At 31.5% G+C, this 14,658-nt stretch overlaps 1 protein-coding gene across 2 annotated transcripts in view; it reads right to left on the bottom strand.

The window, feature by feature from the left end:
- LOC127708314 (inositol polyphosphate multikinase-like) overlaps positions 1-14,658 on the bottom strand; it is a 62,992-nt gene that overhangs the window by 2,657 nt on the left and 45,677 nt on the right. The window contains exons 1-5 of one of the 2 annotated variants that reach the window (XM_052213170.1): positions 13,078-13,265; positions 11,162-11,275; positions 8,666-8,854; positions 2,713-2,885; positions 78-162 (exon numbers count right to left, since the gene is read on the bottom strand). In XM_052213170.1, the coding sequence (XP_052069130.1) occupies positions 78-162; positions 2,713-2,885; positions 8,666-8,854; positions 11,162-11,255 (541 nt within the window). In that variant the 5' untranslated portion in view covers positions 11,256-11,275; positions 13,078-13,265. Of the gene's footprint in view, positions 1-77; positions 163-2,712; positions 2,886-8,665; positions 8,855-11,161; positions 11,276-13,077; positions 13,266-14,658 lie in introns of those variants that run through there. The other variant, XM_052213169.1, reaches the window with a different exon arrangement.

The following is a 14,658-nucleotide window of genomic DNA, read 5'->3' as shown; positions in this document are numbered from 1 at the left end:
ACCTGCATATATCAATATGTATACATTTGCCACATTTATCTTCATGGCAACATATAAAACAAGAGTGTTACACTTACCATCAATAAGCATTGTTTTCTCTGTCAACTTTCTACAGAAATATTTATCATATTTGACCATCTTGTTTTTGTCTGTATCAAATTTCTGAAAAATGTATATATGCATTTAGTATTAGGTTTTATCAAAAACAAAAATTCTGTCTAATTATCAAATGAAATCTTTATCTTTAAATACAGGCTCCTAAATTTGTAAAATCTGAAGTAAGAGTTAAACTTATAGATAGGGTTAATGATATCATAAGACTACTTAGATTTATTCTGTATTTTGATACTGTTAAGGAATAAAACTACTAATTCATATCCCAATGCTTTCTTTATTAAATTCTGCAATTCATACCTTATCCTGACTTGTGCTGAAAAATTTAATATACCTTTGATTACATATTAGAGAGCACTGGTTAATATCTACTCAAATAGCAATGTTCTTACTTATATGTCTTATTTTAACAGAGATTTTTTATTGAATATAAATATAGTGGTCCTAACATAAACATATTTGAAATATTTCCCCCTTTTTTAACATGTTGGAAAAGGAGTGTATCTTGGTAAAAACATACTTTTATGTTAAACATGGACCAACAAGAGAAATTCATGTATTTCCCAGCTAGACATCTTGCTTAACTGGTTGAAAATGGCATTCCAAGTGAGATTTTAGAATTCTTATCCAAGTATATACCAATTTCCTTAGAAATAAATGATCTACTAAGAAACCCAATAAAACATGAAAACTCACTAGATAATTTGACCGAAATCTATATTTTTACTATAAACCAGTCATACTATGCATGTTTCATTGATTTCAGTCTTGAATAACGCAAAAATTAAAACTTCAGGTTAAGTCTTAACTGTTTGCATGCTAAATGACCCAGACAAGGCTGATATATCCTATTGTAGCAATTTGGGAGCTGTAATTTGAAACCAACATTGAGAAAATTATGTAACATGATAACTGACAGCAAATGTGACCAATTTTCATTGTATTGGGTATGAGTTTCTAAAGTTTGAATTTCACATTCCTTTCAGAAATAGGAATAACACTACTAATTCGTATTCCCATAGCTTTCTATGTTAAATTCTGCAAGTTCAAGCATGAAAGGCTACTTTTTCTTAACTACAAATTATGTTCCAGTCATTTCATGTCAAAACTATACCTGACTTGTGCTGAAAAATTCAACATACCTTTAATTGCATATTAGAATGATTCGTTCCCGGACGTTTGGTAGTACAAGAACACGTACTTCTGATCTGAACAACAGGGCACATGTGCCTTCCTATTATTTTATTATTGAGAAAAAACTTTCAACACGGTTTCTATAGTGAACCCAAGTCCATAAGATTCCCTTTGATACCCAAAATCACCCAAGTATTTTACTTATTGACAAAGTTACAGCTATGGGTAGGAACTATTCTGTTTAAAATATCTACTACTTTCTTGTATATTCTGTCTGATCGGACCCTAATTAGTGATTCTATATCTTATGCACCATTACTGTGAATGCTCTCATCCCCGGAATTGCATCCAATTGGCAGATCTATGCAATGTTTTCAAATAAGCTATTTTTTGTCAATATACCAAATGTCAAACAAAAAATACCTTGACTCCTTCTGCAGATAATCTAAATCATAGATACAAAATTTGTTCTTATAATGTTTCTGATTAAGTCAGACTTTTTTAGTTTGAACATTAAAAACAGTTCAGCACCATAAACACCTGTATCTCCACCCATTCCATCAATGCAGGGTCTAAATAGGTCAAATTATTTCAAGCATATACTAGAAATGTAAAAGACAGTCAGATGCCTTTATGGATACTTATGCAGTGATGAAGATTTGAGAATTGAATGATTCTACTAAAGTTAAATCCTAAGTGGCAAACCAAACTCACATGGTATGAACAAATAGAGAATGAAAACAACACGTTATAAATGTTATTCATCCGACGCGCTTTTCTAGATTTACCTTCATCAGGAACTCTCAAAGTCGAATGTTTATGTTTGAAACCCAAGGATGTACAAGAACCGAAACAGTACTATGTAAATAAACTCATCATGTTACTTGATAGATAAAGACTGATTACAAGTGATGGCGCTGCTCATGCAAATGTCTTCTGTGTACATCAAAGTATAAATGAAAATTACATTTAATTCATTTTTTTTCGTCTGAAGCACCATCCTGGATTTACTTTCATCATGAACACTCAAACCCAAGTTTTTGAAAACAAGCGATGTATAAATATGAAGAAATGTTGGGAGATTAATCTTCAAAAGGGACCTTAGAGGAAAAGTCAAAAAAAGGTCAACTTTGCCTGATAGATTTGGAATCTATTATGTAATATTTTCTGCAATTATCAGAAGGGAATTTTAGGGGAATATCTTATAAATCGTTTCAATACTGAAACACTGACTTCTGACCTGATGAAGCCAGCGATGTATTAATGCGTAGAAACATAACAAGCTACAAGACCAAAAGTGACCTTAAAGGAAAAGCCATATTCAGCTATGGTCAACTTTGCCTTGCAGAAGTTGGAACCTTACTTTCTTCATATGCAATAATTTCCATAATTTATCAATGAATTTTAGGAAATCACTGACTACTGAGCAGATGATACATAATTATACAGTGAATAGTGTTTTACAAGCATTCCTGTGAACTGATATCCAAGCTGCAGGACAGGGGGAAATTTTGCTATTTGTGATGCCACTTTTTCTGGTGAGGCTTCTGGGTCATATGTTTTTCTCCCCATTTTTATGTCCAAAACACATGGCTTGGAAAGTTTCTTTATCAAGTTTTCTAACTTCAAGTATTGGTCTGGAAAATAAAGGTAAAGACGTATTTCACAATTATAATATTGTGATGAAAATATCAAAAATAACATTAATTTCACCGTGCATGGCAAACATCAACATTGACAAAGTCTTTTTAACTTTAGTTTATGTAACAAGAAAGATTATCTCATAGTTTATTTAGGGACCACATTTCCATGATCTTATATTTAATGATATCTCTATGTGTACAATTCTTCTATGACCCTTTACTGGTGTGGGGAAAAATTACAACATATCTAATCTATCTAGAAACTGATCAATTGATTGTTGTTTGTTTTACCTCCAGTGCCAAATATGTAATGCATGTTCAGGGCTATATATAAGCTGAAGTTATAAGGGGAATATGATTGGGAACTTTTCAAGCAAACTATTAAAACAAAACTAAGAACAAATCTTGACTCATTACATACTGCTTAACATATTTACATGATTGATTTCTACTTGTTATTTCAAGTGGTAAATATTTCATGTATATCAGGAAAAATCTTAAGCTTGAACATATTTAGAATTTTGTCATTTATATTAGTTAGAAAGAACTCCTTATCTTTAACATTATATCACGATCTGCTTTAAATTTCATCTGATATTACCATAGTCAACAGTAAACATTTCTCACAGTAACCATGTTTAACTTCAGTGATAATGATGAATTGTTGTGACCTTTGATATTTAACAAATAATTCCTTTTTTTTTCTAAACTCCTTTCAGCGAGTTAGATCAGAGATAAAGAATTGTCCTATTTCCTGAACCATACCACTACAAACTGCTCAGAATCTGAAAAGACCATGTTTTGTGCTCGACCAGTAAAATCGGGCACAGATTTTACTCGACTAGACTCGACATTGTCTCGACAGTACTTAACTTTACTTAATTGTACTCGACTTTGGTCTCGACTTTACTTAATAAGTCTGATTCAGTACTTGATGATCTTGGTGTAGTCTGAAATGGTCTCGCACAAGGCTCGACCAGTCTCGACCTGTCTCGACCAATCTCAACCTGTCTCGACTAGTCTCGACTCTGTCTCGACCAGTCTTGACCAGTCTCGACTAGTCTTGATCTTCAAATTTAGTCTTCACTGGTCAGAATCAGCCCATCTAACTAAATTAAATATAGATCTTATAAAATTCCAGTTTATTTGGTAGTTTGGTTCATTGCTGTGAAACTAAAGAATTTAATTAATAGGTAAAAACAAATTAGATTAAATTCAGATAGTCATCTTTAATTATTTCTATAACTTTTTCAAACAAACTTGGATTTTTATAAAACTCTACAGCTATCTCAATTATACTTTGTTCTTACAGAATGCCAGGTGGTTTCGTTGCTTGATTAATTGCTGTCAAATTTGAGGATTTAATTAATAAGTAAAAAAGCTAAAATTTTCAGTCGGACTGAATTCAGATAGTCAACTTCAAATTTGTTTATTTCTTTTTCATAAAACTATACAGCTATCTAAGTTATATATTGATCTTTCTGAATCCCAGGTCTTTATGTAGTTTGGTGTATTGCTGTCAAATGTTAGGATTAAATTAATCTAGGTCAAAAAAGCTAAAATTTGCAGTTCGGACTAAATTCAGATAGTCAACTTTAAATTTTTTGTTAACTTTTTCAATCTGTTAGAACAGATGTTAATAGTAACTTATCAAAAGCACTTTGAAATATTAATGTCGGAATTTTAATAAATAGCGCCGTTTTCCAGAAATTCCATTGAAAATGACAAAAATGCATGAAAACCAAAATTTGTGTCTGTGTATCAACTGTTATTCACCATAAAACCAAATAACATACTTTATTTAGTGCTTAGGATGTTTTTGACATAATTAGATTACTGCAATTACGCCACTTGTTAATTATACAGCCACTTATAACAACCATGTAGTTGCCCAAAATACCGCCATCTGCAAAAAAAAAGCTTTTTTAGCTGTTCTTTGTTAAATCAATTTGTATGTAGTCAATATTAGGTTGAAAAACACAAATCTTAAAAGTGCAAAATTGTTACAGGACAGAATACATAGGTCATTCATGCTTTTAGGGGAAAGTTTTGGAGCGAAACTTTGATATTTCAATATTTCAATATTTATATGTTTTCTTGGTTGCTTATACTGCATCTTGTATTGACTGAGGATCTTAGTGAAAATTATTATAAGCTAGCGACTGAAATGTTCTTTATGCCTGGTCAAGGTATTTAATCCTAACAAACTACGTAATTCTTGTTTATAAATTGAGAATTTCGCAATTATATTTACTTACATTAATTTTTTAGATGGAAATTCTAGCAATTCGCAATAACAATACATACACTTCCTGAATAGTTTACATATACATACGTTATAATATAAAGATGATTGATGAATTGTTGGTGTTTGACGCAATTTTCGGTTCAGCACTATTGGCTATTAAAGTATTTAGCGGCGATCAGTTTTTATTGGTTTAGGCCTACGGAGTGCCCAAGGAACCACCGACCTTCGACAGGCAACTGGCAATCCCCATCAACAGAACATAAGTTATAGCTATTAGTATCATGGACGAAATTACTGCCAGTGTAGGTGTCACAACAAAAATCTACCAATCAGCATCAATTACCTTTTGTAAAAGTAGGCAACCTCTTACAAAACAAAGCAGGTTTGATGTTGATGTTTAATTCAGCTAATGTTACAAGTAATGTTGCGTAATAGAAACAGAAATGTAAATGCATTTGAACCACTTTTATTTCAAACTTAATTGGCCATGATTTGCATTAAAATTTCAATATAATGCAAATTCACATAATATTTTAAGGCATTTAGAAAAAAAGAAAAATATAGTAGATCATCTGTTAAGCATTGGTTGGACGTTGGCATATTAACCTAAAGATATTACATGTACATTAAGAATAAATATGGATAAAATGAAGTCATTTTATTCTAAAATACCTATACAATTGTGAAAAATGAAAATTGTGGTTGAATTTATCCAGTGGCAGTTGTTATCTAATACTTAGTAGTTAGTTTCTATGTATGTTGCATAGTCGTTTGGATTTTTTTGTTGCACTTCAGTGTTTCTGTTGTTTCGTTGTTTTCCTCTTATAGTTGATGTGTTTCCCTCAGTTTTAGTTTGTAACCCGGATTTGTTTTCTCTCAATCGGTTTATGACTATTGACCAGCGGTATACTACTGTTGCCTTAATTTATCATGTTTTTTAATTGGTTTTATGTCATCTAATCTTAAATTATGTTTATGGATATTTATTGTCCACTGAACCCTCTGTTGTTGATCTGACAGCGACTTTTGGTGATTTTCTCACTTTATTTTCATATTTTTTCCGTTCGGGTTTTTAATGATGCGAAGATCTCACAACAATGATAAGTGATATATAAGTTCATGAAATAAAAAACGTACATAATGTTATGTATAAATGTAAAAACATGGGTTTAAACAATCTGACTAAAATTCATATCTATCACGACTCGCCTGCTCATTCATCGTATGAGAATAACGAAATCAGAGATCTACATTTTAATAAGATTGGGGTTAACTTTATGAGATAGCTTGAAAGCATGTATGTTCTGGTCAATTTTAAGAGATTACTACTTTTAATTCTCTTTGAATATGTCTATTATGAAACAAATCCCTTCACGTATAACCTCTATATGTGCACTTTGAACTTCCTTAATTCTACCAAGTAATGTCGGAAAACAGATGACAGCATGACCAAGGCGAAAAAGTAGGACAGACAAACAAAACTTCTTAAAACACTATACCGAAATGTGCGAACACTACGTAAACCAGTATGGTGATTACAGTTGCTCAGGAAAGGTATTCAATCTTAATTAATCTGAATTATTAATTTTCAGTCATATTTAATAAAACAACTAATAAAGTATATAATGACGGTCTAACATCAAAATGAATTCGCCGGATTTGATATTGAAAGCGCATGGTACAAACAGTTTTTATTGAAACATTGAACGAGAATAAACTTCGTAACATGTCTTTCCACATCGGAAAACTAATTTTTGTCAAGTATACCTTTTTTGTTCCTTAAAGTTCTTCCATAATCCTTTTTTTAGATATGGTTGATCATTATCTGCCGATATTGGCAATATTATGTAGCCAGTAAAAGCAAAATGATCCCCATTCGCAGATAGTGTTTTTTAGGGCAACTGCAATAGCTTCAATTGAAGGCTGCATCTTGTCCTATATCATATTAGTTGCAGTTTAAAATGATGAAAATATTCCCTTGGCCTATAAACGATAAATCTATTCTATTTTCGACATACAAATATTAAAACTTAAGAAAATATTTAGATTTTATTGCAATTTTAACATTTTTGAAAGTTTTTTTAAGAAATGCAATTTTCTGTAAATATAGAGCAATCAACAATTAATTTTGCATTTGATTTTTGACCGATGGTTATTGTTATAAAAGGTTTAGATCATTTTTAGAAAAAAAAATCCATACAAGTACCAGAAAATAGCATTTTGTTTAATTCTGGCAAAATTAAGGAATGTTCAATTTTAACCTTTGACCTTGATTTAACGCAAATTGCACCGTACGAATTATTGACGACCGGGCAAAACAGAAAGTACAGATAATAAGCTTTCGAATGATATATAATATAGCCGTATGTTAGGTGGGTGCATTAAAGTCGTTAACAAGGCGTCTTTTTGAAAAATGTCACTCGCCTATATCTCAGTTATATATTTATCTTATAGAATGCCAGGTTGTTTGGTACTTTGGTTAGTTGCTGTCAAAATTAAGGATTTCATTGATAGGTAATTAAATAAGCTAGAATTTTCAGTTCAGACTGAAATCAGATAGTCACCTTTAAATTTGTTTATTTCTTTTTCAAATTAACTTGGATTTTCATAAAACTATACAGCTATCTCAGTTGTATATTGATCGTACTTAATCCCAATTTGTTATGTTGTTCGGCATATTGCTGTCAAATGTAAGGGTTTAATAAATCAAGGGTAAAAAAGCTAGAATTTTCAGTTCGGACTTAATTCAGATAGTTATCTTTAAATTTTTTTATATTTATAACTATTTCAAAACAACTTGGATTTTCATCAAAATCTACAGCTATCTCCAATATATATTTATCTAACAAAAAAACAGGTTATTTGGTAATTTGGTTTATTGCTGTTAATGAATACTATCTGAATTTAATCGATTTTTTTTTGCCTATTAATTAAATTCTTTAGTTTCACAGCAATGAACCAAACTACCAAACAAACTGGAATTTTGTAAGATCTACATTTAATGTAGTTAGAAGGGCTGATTCAGACCAGTGAAGACTAAATTTGAAAGTCAAGACTAGTCGAGACAGGTCGAGACTAGTCGAGCCCTGGTCGAGACCATTTCAGACTGCATCAAGATCATCAAGTACTGAATCAGACTTATTAAGTATAGTCGAGTACATTTAAGTACAGTTAAGTACTGTCGAGTAAAATCTGTGCTCGATTTCACTGGTCGAGCATAAAATATTGTCTTTTCAGACTCTGAGCAGTTTGTAGTGTACATTGATCAACTTGTGGTAATTTAATACACTTTACAACATACATTATATATCATGTATGAAACTGACTTCACAAGTCAAATGGAGTTTGAACAGTTATTTCAATCTTATAATTATGATAACACGAGATACTCCTATATATATGAATTATAAATCAAGTAAGACTAATTATACAGAGAGAAACCAAATCAAATTGTGGTAATGGAAAGTGACATTAAACCCTTTATCTTACAGACAGTTCCGACAGATAATAAAAAAGGCTGTCTTACGTTTGGCTACACCACCATTTGTTTCTCCATGGATTACACCATGGAATTCTGGTACAAATGACCTAAGTTCTATCAGTGTGTTGTCGTATGTTGACTTGAAGATTTCATCATAAAAGTCTAACTCTCTTTGACCATTAGGTGGATTCTGCACAAGTTTTAGTATGGTACCATCATCTACCTCTAAACATCCTGAAAAAATTAAACTGTTATCAAATATCACAAGATAATTCTACATTGATTTCTTTTTGTATAAGACTTTCATGCGAAATCTAAATGCAGGCTAAACAACTTCAATGCAAAGAGGAGGTTTGATTAAATATTTCAATAATTCTAGAGAACTGATGACTGGATATTATGTATCACAGACAAGCAAACATACTGATCCCTTATCATGTAACACATCCCCACCAAATGTGTAAAGTATTCATAAATATTTCATGATGTATGTACATATGTAATGATCTGAAAAGTCATAAGACATTTCGGTAAAATGTAAACTTTGCAGCATAAAACAGTGCAATTCACGTTTAGTATTATACAAAAAAATTTAAACCATGTTCACTCTTCCAGAGCACCTGCTGAAGGGTTTAATGTTAGTTGATGTCAGGTTTATATGTCAGTGTTGTTTATACATGCGTGAATGTGTTTGTTCTACATATTATCACTGACATGTACCACTCAATTCACTATAAGATGAACCACACATCTTTGATTTCATTCTTCAACTTCATACTTTGTTTTGGCCATTTAACTATTTTGATTCGAGCGTAATTTATTTAGAACATTGGAAAAAACCACAAAACTTCACCATATGATCATTCACATAATTATGTGCTGAGAATAATTCAAAACCATCAGTTGTATGGTCATTTTTTTATTCTTGTCTTTAATTTTTACATATGTGCTTTGTATATATAGTGTCTATATGCCATCTTTTGTTTTCTTTGTAGACATAGTTGTTTGTTTTTGTAGTGATTAAGATTATAACACTATGTTCACTGCTGTACTCCAACTTTTGACATTTTCACCTATTTATTCTGTTTGTTTTGCTCAATGGAATGGAATTATATGCGACTGTCATACAAGTGAGAAGGTTAGCTAGCTATAGAACCAGGGTTAATCTGCTATTTTCTACATAAGGAAATGCCTGTACCAAGTCAGGAATGTGACAGTTGTTTTTCATTCGTTTGGTGTGTTTGAGCTTTTGATTTTGTCATTTGTTGAGGGACTTCCCGTTTTGAATTTTCCTTGGAGTTCGGTATTTTTTTTTTTTTTTTTTTTTCCAAAAATGCTATATAAGGTTCACAAAAACAACGGTCAAGTTTGTTAAAAAAAAAAAACGAGTAAACGCATTTTTTAAATGTAACGCAGTATATCCAAATATTAACAATCGCCCCAATGTAGATCTCAGCCTTCTATTTACGGACAAGTTATAAGGAAAAGACATTTAAGTCGATCAAATCAGAATATGATGCTTGAATAGGGTATCATTATTTTTTTTGTGTTTAAAACTGAATTTCATTGTAAAATTATGTGTTGCAGAGACGTATAAGAGATTTACCAAAACGTAGGTACGACCTGTGATTAAGGACGACCTTAGTGTATACATCGATTGATCATGCACAATCACCTGATGCATTAAAAACCGGAAGTCAACATAGACCCTTTCCGTTTCTACTTATCTGTTTGCGAAGTGACTGCGGGACCAGTCAAAATTAATCTTTTGACACTGAAAATTGTTATCGGACCTAAAAGATTGAAATTATTTACCGGACAAAGGGTCCGATATGATAGCTATGTCACCCGGACCACGCCATTTTTAGAACTATATAAACTAGAGTTGACAGGGCCAGTTATGTAATAAAACAGAATAATATAATACATGAAGGAAGGAAAGGATCAATGCATGACTACCACATATTACAAGGACGTTGGTTCTGATGCTGCTATAACTCACAGTGTTATAAATCCTTGAAATTGACTTTTCGTCTTCAAGTTAAAATAAACGCCAAACAACATTCATGTGCCTATTGCCATTTGACAAATGTAAACAACTTGTATATACAAAGTTTTCGGCTATAAAATATTTCATACAATTGTTCTTTAACATCCTTATCAAAAGCACAGAAGATAAAACAATGTTAGACTTTCCATTGAGCACTATTTCCTAAGTGTAACGTCATTTATTGTGGGTTGGTCGACGATCATTTAAGGTTATTCTAGACATATGTTTTGTATTCCAGAATTAAAAGTATGAAAACATGTCCAATTAATTATAAATAAACTACCAGCCTGCTAGAAAATGGCAATGGCACCTATTTCAGAATTCCCGGGGAGGGGGGGGGGGGGAGAGAAAATATGCTATGCTAGCATTAAGCAGCTTAACTGCCTAAAATATGACTTGAACATTAGGATATTTAAGAGTAAATAATTCACTAACATATCAGATGGGGTAATAATTCATGGGGAGACATTAATATATATATATATACATACCTATGTTTCCATCTCCATACTTGTGTCCAGCTACTTGGGTAGGCAGAGGCTTTGTCCCTGGAGGCAACTGGGGAGAACTAAGAAACTTAGACATCAGTGCATTTCTTTATTTGTCTAAAAAAAAAGACAAGCATTGTATATACACAGTTTTTAAAGAATCTGCTAGCCATATCAATAGCCTTCTACATGACTTTTTTTGTCATCTTCTTTTCTGTAAATAATAAAATTAATTGATGAAAATTTCCCCTGTTTCTTAGTTTTGGCAAAACAGATTATGTAATGTGACCACCAAACTTGTATACCTGTATAACAAAAACCATCATGTATTAGTCTGAGTCAATAACAACATATAGAAACATATGTGTTTCATCTGTAACCATGTATTTGAATAACATAAAGGAATTTTTTCCATGTAAGGTACCTCGATATTAACACAGAGGAGATGTTTTTTTAAGTTTACGATCACAGACGACGACAGATGTCAAGTTATTGCAATAGATCAGTTGGTCTTTTAGACCAAATGGGATAAAAATTTATTATAACAATTTGGGTTTTTTTTAGAGATAAACGTAACAAACTGATGGTTAACACCTTACGTGGATAACCGTTTGTTATTGACTTTAATTCCTTAGACCAAAGAGATTTTCATTTGAATCAATGTAGCAGATTTTTCTCAGTTCTGTGCAAGCCATTAATTGAAAGTTACTTCTTTTGATCTAAACAAATGCACTTGAATATTTTCACAAATTCATTATAAAGATTTTTATATACAGTTTTTTTATAATTATGACCATTTCAATAATGATTCATGTCAACACAGAAGGTTAAAAGATTGTTTTGGCTTTTGGGCAATGCCATCTGTTTTCAATTTTCAACAGATTGTTAAATTACTTTGTAGCACGGGTCATTAAACAAAACGATTTTTTTCTAATTCTAATGACCAGGAATTCAAGTCTTTAACTTTTTCTTTCCAAGGGAGTGAAGTCTTAGGTAGAATGTTAACCTAAATCATACAAACTAATCGTAATCTTTCCGCAAATCAAATATTTTTCCCCAAGTATAGCATTTTCCCTAGCTGAACAAATTTATAATTTACAAGTAATAACAATTTTCCAAAGCCATCTGATTTCTTATGTCTCAATGATTTGAACTAAATCACTGAATCAAAGTCAACGATTTTTTACATTCTATTACTATCCTTACTATGAATTCCCTAAATAATTCATCTCTTTAATCCTAATCATAGTGCAAAACCAAACAATTTATATTCAATATATTAAAAAAGATCGTAATTCAATGTAGTCCCCTAAACAAAATGATTCATATATAATGTCCTTAGGACTATAAGTGTAAGTATCCCCTAAACAAAATGATTCATATATAATGACATAGGACCCTTAGTGTAAGTATCCCCTAAACAAAATGATTCATATATAATGTCCTTAGGACCCTTAGTGTAAGTATCCCCTAAACAAAATGATTCATATATAATGTCCTTAGGACCCTTAGTGTAAGTATCCCCTAAACAAAATGATTCATATATAATGTCCTTAGGACCCTTAGTGTAAGTATTCCCTAAACCAAACAATTTATTACTCAGGCTTAAATTAGGGCTGTACTTTACTGAGTGTATGTAGTGCATAGAATTATTATATACATATGTATTGCACTAAATAGAAAGGCAGTAGTATTAAATCAATAACAATCTATACAATTTCATGGTTCAAATCAATAGAATAATAAATATTCATTTGATAAAGTATCATAATTATATTCCTCCATTTAAAGGAAGTATTTTCCCTTCTTCTACTGTAAATTTATTTAAAGAGCTAAAATGGTTAAATTTCAAATCTAGGATTTCTTATCATAAATTGATTCTTGTTCATAAAATTCTAAATAATAAAGCACATAATTACCTTAAAGAACCATGTTGTCCAATTATAAACCTACAAAGCAGCAATTTAAGATCTTCTACAAATAATAATCTAGCTGTAGTGAGGCCTAACACAAATTCCATGAAAAAACCATTCACATATAGCTCCTCAATACTTTGGAATAAACTACCAAATGAAATAAAACAATGTGAAAATCTTGGTACTTTTAACGGAAAATGTGTAGATTTTTATGAATGATATGTAATAACTCTTTGACTCTATCGTGTCTTTTAAATGTTTGTGTATAATGTATTATTTTGTTTTTCTTGTTCTACAGACAATCATTTAGCGTGAAAGTTTAATTATATGTTCAAAAATTGTAATATTTGTAATACTTGTTCTATATGTTTTTGTGAGGGCTTCAAGGTAGATTAGCGAATGCTGATCGAGTCACCCTCTTTAACCCTTGCAAAATTTTACTGTAAAAATTGTAACTTGTATCCAGACTATCATGTCATAATTGTATAAGCTATTTTAGTATTACCTCTTATATATGTGTTGCAAATGTGTTCACTGATGATTCCAATTTAAATAATGAAATATTGTTACTTTGGTAATTTGAGATTTTGTATTAGTTTTTAGAAGTTATTCCTAGTTTTAATAGAAATAAGAAGATGTGGTATGAGTGCCAATGAGACAACTCTCCATCCAAGTCACAATGTGTACAAAGTGAACAATTATAGGTCATCATATTTTAATAAGCAATTAACGTACGTTTTACTTTAAGTTATTAGCTGTATCGATAACGTCAAATATGGCGCAACTTTGTCATGTGTTCTTCAAAAGGTTACCGTTGGGTCAATATTCTAAACGTGTACCCGTCAAATGTGTACACTTATGATTTCGTAACTGGAAGAATAGACATGCCTGGATTGGTTTAGTCACGATAGTTTATTAGAATAAGCATTTTAAGTCGAGGACTTCTATATTTTCAGTCAGCGTTTGACGTTATGTTATTCCTACTGCTTAGAATGTTTACTTCCGGTAAGTTATGACTAAATACCAGAACAAGGTCATGTTTGTCTGTCTTTGCTGTGCTTACATTTGGCCTACAGCAAGGATTCTGGGGGTTTCTAGAGGTAAGAAGCAGCGCATTTAGCTGTATGCCCCGTATATTTTATAAGTAATTGTCGTAGTTAAGAGGTAAGAAGCAGCGCAGGTAGCTGTTAGCCTCGCATCTATTGGATTTATTTGCAATGTAGAATTTAAGATATCCCCGTTTGGTCAGTGCAAAAATACAAGAAAGAATGTTATTTTAGTAGCTCCGCCCCATATGTAAATTATATAGTTGTTAGAACATTGTACATGTATGTAAATATATCAGCTGTTCCAGAAGTTTTATAAACGTACCATTTTCTACTATAGATTATTTATTCACGCTACCAATACTGAGAGAGAGCAGACATCAGAATCGACGGCCTTACTTATTTATCCATCGTATAGTTACAATTTTTATGAGTTTATTCGTATTTCTTTGCTTTAAATCTAGACAGACTTAGCCAGAGGCAGAAATTACGATAATATGTACAAACATTAAGATCCCCTTGTTATGTGTAAACCACT

The sequence above is a fragment of the Mytilus californianus genome, unplaced genomic scaffold (genome assembly GCF_021869535.1).
Source record: "Mytilus californianus isolate M0D057914Y unplaced genomic scaffold, xbMytCali1.0.p SCAF_7, whole genome shotgun sequence".
NCBI lineage: Eukaryota > Metazoa > Mollusca > Bivalvia > Mytilida > Mytilidae > Mytilus > Mytilus californianus.
Note: the sequence above shows the minus strand (reverse complement) of the source record. Positions and strands in the feature narration are given on the sequence as shown.